The sequence below is a fragment of the Drosophila biarmipes genome, chromosome 3R (assembly GCF_025231255.1).
Source record: "Drosophila biarmipes strain raj3 chromosome 3R, RU_DBia_V1.1, whole genome shotgun sequence".
NCBI lineage: Eukaryota > Metazoa > Arthropoda > Insecta > Diptera > Drosophilidae > Drosophila > Drosophila biarmipes.
The window spans coordinates 33,109,249-33,117,550 of record NC_066616.1 but is presented as its reverse complement, the minus strand read 5'-3'; the positions used below and the strand labels follow the sequence as shown (position 1 = coordinate 33,117,550).

General features: G+C 48.6%; 3 protein-coding genes across 4 annotated transcripts; all 3 read left to right on the top strand.

Annotated features, from left to right (window-relative positions):
• Window positions 1-4,752: 4,752 nt before the first annotated feature.
• LOC108023858 (uncharacterized) lies at window positions 4,753-5,962 on the top strand. Its single transcript, XM_017093506.3, has 3 exons — window positions 4,753-4,919; window positions 4,980-5,063; window positions 5,120-5,962. The coding sequence occupies exons 1-3, from the start codon at window positions 4,869-4,871 to the stop codon at window positions 5,888-5,890; spliced, it is 906 nt and encodes a 301-aa protein (XP_016948995.2). The 5' UTR covers window positions 4,753-4,868; the 3' UTR covers window positions 5,891-5,962.
• LOC108023853 (uncharacterized) lies at window positions 5,957-7,405 on the top strand. 2 transcript variants are annotated; one of them, XM_017093500.3, is made up of 3 exons: window positions 5,957-6,117; window positions 6,168-6,660; window positions 6,725-7,405. In XM_017093500.3, exons 1-3 carry the CDS (start codon window positions 6,067-6,069, stop codon window positions 7,354-7,356), a joined length of 1,176 nt encoding a protein of 391 aa, XP_016948989.2. In that variant the 5' UTR covers window positions 5,957-6,066; the 3' UTR covers window positions 7,357-7,405. The 2 variants fall into 2 exon arrangements, with proteins under 2 accessions (XP_016948989.2, XP_043946742.1); XM_044090807.2 differs by having other exon boundaries at window positions 6,722-7,405.
• Window positions 7,388-7,942, top strand: LOC108023854 (uncharacterized). The gene is made up of 2 exons (XM_017093501.2): window positions 7,388-7,521; window positions 7,573-7,942. The coding sequence occupies exons 1-2, from the start codon at window positions 7,477-7,479 to the stop codon at window positions 7,897-7,899; spliced, it is 372 nt and encodes a 123-aa protein (XP_016948990.1). The 5' UTR covers window positions 7,388-7,476; the 3' UTR covers window positions 7,900-7,942.
• The last annotated feature ends 360 nt before the right edge of the window (window positions 7,943-8,302 follow it).

The following is an 8,302-nucleotide window of genomic DNA, read 5'->3' as shown; positions in this document are numbered from 1 at the left end:
CGATATTTTCCCCACTGCACCGACTTGGGTTGAATAATTGTTGCTGGGGTTACCCTGCACTGAGAAAAAGTTGGGCAGACTTGTGGAGCATTTACTTTGTTTCTTCCACGAAATGAAAAGGCTGCTGGATTAGAATTATTTCTAATTTCAAGAAAAATTAAAATTTATACACTAATTATAAGTATAATATAGTTAAAAACAATTTCATCATATCCATCGCAAGGCATAGAAGTAATATGATCTCCTTCTCGACGTGTACCGTGGCACACGTAACCCACTGGTCAGCCGCCAGTTGGGTCTTGGGATCGCGACCGTGGGGAGTGGGTTGCGCTTTGGGTAACCCCCGAGCGGAGGGCGTTACCCGGTCCAGTCCCAAAGGGGTTGGCTGGCTATTAACGGCCATTTGAAGGATCATTAGGCATGCATGGGAAAGATCGTCAGTCAAGTGTTTTTGGGAACCGGGAACAATTCCCAGCCCCGAGATTATCTTGGTGGTGTATCGCTAGTCCAACGAGTTCTTTGACTTTGCAACCGCTGATAAGGCGAAAGGATTGAGGGACCAGACTTTCGGCGGCAGATAAGACGTGTCTAGGGAAGCCATTATCTCACTTGACTGTTTATGCGATGATAAAGGCGGCCTTAATCGCTTAATCGCTGTTGAACTACAAAGGTTAGTTCCTCGGAGCTCTGCATCAGCACATAACTTTTGGGTTTTTATATATAAATAGAGGAGAATGAAATAAGTGAGAAATTAATTCGAAATTCACTTAATTAGTCCTTCATTGCCTAATGTTAGACTGGCGAAGGCGACACCTTAACACATTGATCTCTCCTTGCACACCTGTTTGCTGTTTTGCAAGCTTACGTTAGTTCAGAAACTAATTTCGTCGGAAACCATAGACAATTGCTTTTATTCTCGGCGTGAGTCAACGTCGCAGTGATTCAGCAGGGCGATCCAAATGCATCCCTCGGCTGCCCAGAACCCGCCCCAGGCCCTCCCCTTCAGCCGAAGCCTGGACTAACCAGATAATTTGTATTGCCTTGTTCTTCAAGTGTACAAGTATCTGCTAGATACACTCGCTCGGCTAAGGCCTCTCGCTGAGGGGAACTGCCCGGAGTTGTGTTCTGGCCCCTCGATTCTGCGATTCAACAGGTTTGATCCGACCTGGCCGCCTGCCAGGCCATTTACTACTTGGCTTGGATTTTTTCCCGCTATTCAAAGTGCCTCGCAGCTGAAATAAATTAATTGCTTAATTGTTGTTGCTGCCTTAGCGGCGTTATTTGAGATGAAATTAGCTTTTAATTAAGAAACTCTCCACCGAGCGAGGGCGAGTCTGCCTTACGCTCTTTGGCACTGGGAAAAAAGCAGTGCTCTATTGATTTTAAAGTTAGAAATTTCAAAATATTAAAGTGTTCTTTCCTGAACGGTACAAAACATTCGATGTATAGTTTAATTTTGGGTACAAATTGTAGTCCCCATTTGATTTGTTGATTTGGGTCCTACTTCAAGAGTATTTTCCCGTGTATTCTCTGGGCTTTTCAACCTTCAGAGGGGCCTGTGCGTGGGGGTTTTCCTCTGCCCGTGTGTGCGTCTTTCTACGGACGTGTGTGCTTTGTTTTTGTTTTATTAGACCAAAGTCGTGCACTTCGTTAGCCAAAAGCCGAGTGAGCGAGTGAAACGCGTTCTGCGTGGGATTCTCTAATACGACGACGGCGGCTGCTATTTGGGCTTTGGCCGATTCTAAAACTGGTTTTCCACTTGGCCAACTTGCCCATCAAGGAGTCGCCACGAAACGAAATCGAATGGCGGTTGAATAATACGGACAAAAACAACAACATTAGCCACACCAACAAAGAGTTAAATTGCGCATAACATTTGAATAATTAAGCACCGCCTTGCTCGCCTGTTTGGAGCCGTGTTGTTATTTATTTACAGATTACCAGGCCAGGGATTCTCCCCAGACTCGCCTCAGAAATTCCTAAGCCCGCTTGACCTGAATTCCTCGCCAGTCTTCCCAGGGAAATCTCCAGAGCCGTGAAGGAAACCTTTCTTCTGCCCACTCGTTTGGCTTGGATTTCATAATCGAAGCGAAAGCCGAGCTGGCGATGTTTCGACATCCATTTCTCGGATTTCCAGCTTGGCTCTCTCCTAGGGATCCTCACTCCGCAGATACAAATGTATCTGAGTTGGCTTGCCCTTTTTCCAGCTCTAACGGGACCCGGACCCAGACGGAACCACTTGCGGAGCGGGACGGCGAGAGCGCGCCGTCTCTGTCTGAATCCGAGTATCTGTGCATCTGAAGCTGCCTTGATTTTCCCATTTTCTCACACTCCAGAGCCGCCGAACGAGGAACGCCAGCGGGCTTGGGACCCAAAGAAAAGCTGACTCGAAAAAGGGAGCCTCTTCGGTGGGGAAAAGGGGGAAAAGCTGAAGAAATAGGAAACGTAGGAAGCCGAAAAGGTTTCTCCACGGCAGCATCTTCACTTTTCCTCGGTGCCTCCACGCTGTTATATGTTTTTGATTTCGGCTTTCAAGCTAACGGTCGAAAGATCCAGAACTCTCGGCAAGTGAATAAACTCTAAGGTGAAACTTTTGTGGGTAGTAAGTTGAAGAAGCTATAAATACACTAGAAATATGGACATAATTGTAAGGGCTGGACATTTGAATATATAATAATTTCGAATTAGTAAGCACATAAGTACCCTATGCCTTATAAGCATCTGACTACCGTTTATCCGCTCAATCGCGGGAACGGTCGAGAACCGAGCACTGAGGAAAACCAAAGACACCAGCAGCAACAATCATAATTACGAGGTTAACCTTAAGAGTTGACACAAATCCGGGCCAGAGCCGAAAGCGAGGTACTGGGGCCTCTGTCGCTCGTTCCCAGCAATTAACTTCGAATGACACCAAATGCCACCGAGGCACGCCACCAGTCCACCAACTCGCTGAGTCGCCATCAACATCCACCGCCACCATCTGAACCCAGAGGAGCCGCGCCACGCCGCCCACCATCGGATCGCAATTGCAAGTGAACGGCAACTTTGATGCCGCCCACAAAGCGACAAAGTCGCCATACCCTCGCCACAGGGTATGATTACTCGCCTCTACGAGGTAGTGATTATGGGTTCCATTGCCTGGGACGACATCATTAAGAAATTTGAGTGCCGAGGGTTGTCAGCTCGACCTCCGTTCCAGCTGATTTGTCTTCATGATATTTTAAAAATGATACTTCCTTCCAAAGGAAATTCAAGGTCTTATGCAATGCATGCCATCCTATACAGACCAAAAAGTATCCGTAATACCCTAACTAGCACCAAAACTGCAGGGCATTCAAAGTTCCGATCCTAAAACTCGGCTTCGGCCGTTTCTCTACCCGCCGCCGACGATGTTGATGTTGTTGATGATGCTGTTGATGCCTGCTGATGATCTTAGCTGGCTTTGGGCATGGGCAGCTTTGCGGTTTATTTGATCAGTGTTCGACTAGCATTCCATCGATTTGTAAGTAGGACCAGCCGGCGAAAAGGGAGAGAGGCGGTGGACGGACAGGGCGGGGGACGGGGGACGGGGGCGGGGACGGGGACGGGAAGTCTTACAATTTTGTAACGATCGAGAGATGTATCTCGCAGATACACAGAGGTTCCCTTGTGAAGTGCAATTGAAACACTGTGTGAATTTTTCAGCGCCAAGCTCTCGGTGCCCGAGTGTGAGTGCCTGCTTCTGCTTAGAAGTGTGCGAGTGTGAGAGGGCCTGTGACTTTATAACTCCATCTAATGCAGAGAAAATAAAGTCTGAATGATTAGTCACAGTTGTATTAATAATATCCTGATAATATCACTGCGATACTTAAAGGTAGTTTATTATTTTGTAATTATTTTGTTGTTTATACAACTGATGGATAGCATTTTTATGTAAGGTTTCCCTTAGAAAAGTATGATTTCTTTATATTACTATTTGTATCTTTTTTCTACCTGATATAATACACTCATGTGAATCATAGCTCATCGATGGGATTTTAAAGTGATGACTAAGTATTTCTCTCTGTGCATGAGCCTGGCCTGGCCAACACTCCCTACCTCGCAACCTCCCCCTGAGAAACCCACGATCTGCGTGGCTCATTCAATTCAAATGGCTCGTGATTTCGTAAGCCCGCTTTTGTTGTTGCCCCGCTGGGAGCTGATGTTGCTGCTGCTGCTGCTGCAGCGGATTCGAGACTCAAGATTCGAGATTCGAGGCCACCGAGCGACGACTGCAAGTGCGACTTTGGCTGCAGTTAGACGCCAAGAGATTTGCAGCATTTTTCTCCGTCTCCGTCTCCGTCTCCGTCTGCGTTTTGTTTCTTTTTGTGTGGCGTGATGACCTTGAGCCGCTCATTTTAGCCAAGTGGCTCTGTGTGCTGGCCAAGTGGCTGACTGGCGGCTAAGTGTGTGTGCGAGTGGGGAGTGTGCGAGTCGGTTACCCAGTTCCAGTTACTTTTGGCAGCTCTCGCTCGGGCACTCTGTCTTTCTTCGCAGCGCTGGCCATTGAAAGTCGAGGCAAAAAGTCGATTACAACAGACTGGAGAGACTGCGACCCGGGGTTGAGCCAATCACACCCTTACAACCACATCCAGCCATTCTAGTGCGACTGTACGAGGAGGAATTTAGCGATCATAAGCTAAGGAAATGTATCTGTAACTAATATCCAATGTTAAGTTTAACAATAAAAGAAACAAAAACCAATGTATCTAATGCCAATGTGTTTAATTTACTGATGGTATTTCAAGAGATTTAAAATTGTTCACCTTAGCCTGGGTTTTTCAATCTCTTCCGAGTTCAAAATATAGTAAAATTTAGAGTTCCACAAATTCACTGTGAAAATTTGAAAAATGTTTCAGAAATGGTTGTCCATTTTCTTTTGTGTTTGTTGTTCCATTGGGGTAAGTGCAATGGGCAAAAGTCGTACCAGCTATGTAGTTACTAAACCTAATCCTCAAAAGATCCTAAGCCTGGATGCGTCCCCCATTCCAGTGGAGTCTTCATCCCGAAAAGCCTCTAACAGCGATGCTGGTCTCGAAGCTATGGTAGAGAAGTGCCAATTCAAGATAGGTTTCTTAGTTATTTGAAAATTCATTTGCAGGATCACCTTGAAAGCTCTGCCAACCCATTGACCCGGGAAGCAAGGGAATCGAAAGAAGTAACGCCGCCTTCTGAGGTGCTAGCCCCGGCTCCAGATGAGGATTACATTAAAGCCCGCAAGAAGAGATCTCTGGGCGGGTTGGCTCCGGGACTTCGCCTATTTCCGGTGAACGATGGCTATGGCAACCCGGCCAAGATGCGATTAAGGACCAAGAGCTCGAAGAGGCCCAAGGACAAGACGACCAAGAAGGCCAAAAACTCCACGAAAATGGTTAGGTTTCGGGCCGAAGGGGACAAAAAGGAAACGACGGGTGCGCCGGCACGTCCCATGGAGCTGACCATCTCCATTCACAAGAAGGACAAGTTTGGCCAGTGGGTCTACAACCCTTGGGGCGCCACTTTTGGCAAGGTGTGGCAGGACACCCGTTTCCACGTGAACCACCAGAGCCGCATGCCCCGCCTGCACATCGACTCGGACCCCGGCATGGACTACTATCCGGATGACGAGGGCATAAGCACCGTGTGCCTGGGCCGCTCGACCATCTACAACAAGCCGAGAATCATGAACTACCTGACGGGCAAGATGTACCGAGAGCCCCACTCCCATCGACCCATTTGGTTGGCCCTCCGCCGGCAGCTCTTCAAGCTGGCCAGGTCGGAGGAGTGTCGGACGAGCAACCTCACCGAGTGGCTGCCTTACCAGGAGTGTGCCCTCAGGCGCAACCAGCGGATGGAGTACATGATCCCCCAATATCCCAGGCACCAGATGTAGTTCAGTCCGCTGTTTAACATTATCTTTTTGGTTTTGATGTGATTCGAATTCTTTAATAAACTTTACAATAAATTCACTTGGTTTCATTCATTTGACACAAGCACACCTTGCCTTCTCTTTCACATTTTATTCAGTGAATCCTTAAAATTGCTAATTTGTTGTAGCTCTTGTGGAAAATGTTGAAGCTAAATTTGGTGGTAATTTTGGGGTTTTGTTGGTTCTTCAATGTAAGTAGAGACTCTTTGGTTTTCTTAAGCTAAATCTCTGTTTTCCAAAGACGTTTCCCGTGGAGAAAAGTCTGGCGTTTGCTTTTCCGGGGAATAAACGAAACAGGACTTTGGTAGAAACAACCGATGAGTTGGACAAAAAATTGGCAGTGGATTCAGATGGCGTGTTTGGACTCTTTGGAAAACCCATGCCAATGGTGGCAACGAAGCTTCCCGAAGAAGTAGACACAGCCAAGGCAGTTTTTACTGGGCCTCAGCCTAAATGGAACAGAATGACGACGTCTTTGGTAGACTCGCACATTCAGGAAGGCGACCTCTATAACTTGGCTAAAAAATTGGCAGTGAAATCGAAGCCAAAGTCGGGCTTGGGCCATCGACTCCTTGGAAACCACCGGTCCATTTTGACACCGAGGGTTAGAGACGGCGTGGGGACAACCCAAAAGGATTTTCCCCGCCCACCTGCCAATAGGAGGTTTCCTAACTTTTGGAAAAATGCTCGAGAAAAGGAAGGGACCGGAAGCGGGGAGAGCGAAGATAAAATAGGTAAAACTTGGATCTAATAAGAGATTATTTTGGGGTAAAGTTATGTTATAATTATCATCAGTAGAAGACGCACCGGATCAACGTGCAAGAAAACAACCTGGTTTCCGGGGAAAGGGCGTCCACAAGAAGACAGGCGACGGCCAATTCGAGGGCTACGAAGTCAAGGAAATGACTCTCCAAGTGCCCAACATGCAGACCGATCGGCTCGGAAACTGGGTCTACAACCAGTGGGGCGCGACGTACGGCCACCAGTTCATGGACACGCGGTTCGCCAAGGGCAAGGACGAGAAGCACCAGGCGGTTCGCTACCGCGTCGACCAGGAGCCCCTCCACAAGTACGACCCCAACCCCGACGTGCTGAGCACCGTGTGCCTGGGCAGGTCCACCATCTACAACTACCCGAAGGTCTTCTGGTGGCTCAACCGGATGATCCACAACGTCTCCTTCGATCACCGCACCATCTGGATGGAGCTGCGGCGCGAACTCTACGTCTACGGCAGGTCGGAGGAGTGCCACACGACCAACTTCACGGACTTCCGCGACTTCCAGGAGTGCACCCTGCGGCGGAACCAGCGCATGGAGTACATGATCCCGCAGTATCCGCTCCAGCAGGTCGGCTACAGGAAGTACTACCACAAGAAGCAGGCGGCGGGCGGAGCGGCGGAAGACGAGGATGACTTCGAGGACGACTTTTAAGTGCCACTGTGTTTTACCCGATGACAAATATAAAGGATTAAGAAGCAGATCTACTATACTGTTTCTAACTGTCAGCATTTCGGCAGGGGCGATAAAATTAATGTCTAAATTTAGGAACCTATGGAATTAAATGGGGGATGTGTGGTCTTAGGCTGCCTGCTCATTGTAAGTCGACGTACCAATAACTCTTTAGTCCATAACCCTTCGAATGGCCAGGTTCTGGGCGCAGTGGCTGCTCAAGCGATTCCTCCGCCCGCTCAGTACCGAATATCCTTGGACGACCAGGCAGATTTGATGGTGAACAGGTATGGCGAACCGCGTGAGCAGCTGAGCGACGTCAGGCAGCCCAAAAAAGACGAGGATGAAGGATACGATGACAACAGAACGGAGCAACCGGTTTTGGAGGGGTTTGACGAGGGCGGCGGAGGGGACTGCGATGGACTGCCCTATGGACCGACGACTCCGGGAGGACAAGGCCAAGTCACTGCCAGCTTGGCTTCCTGCCTCCCACTGTGCCTGGTCCTGACCCAGCTCCTACCGTGAATCATTCAGATCAAATAATACTTGGGCAATTCGTAAGCCAGTAGTTGAAAAGTAATTTAAGAAGAGGGGGAGGAGAAGGTGCATGGGCTGGTGAACGACGTTCTCGGCGCATTGTCATGCTCCATCCGAGTTTTCTGCTGGCGCAGTTCGTTTCTGGTGCGTTTCGTGAAACTGTCACAGCACAACCGATGACCTAATTACCCGGGGGCTCTCGCTCTTGGGCACACATCCAAGGCACGGGCTACGTTGTCGGGGGCCTGTTCTTGGCTCCGCCGTTTCACGTTTACTGAGTTAGCAAGAAACGCCTCGAATGTTGCAACAGCAGCGCTTCCAGCACCGCCAGCACATGAGACACACATTTCGGCCATCCAAAATCGAGCGAAGCGAATTTCGCAAATAATTG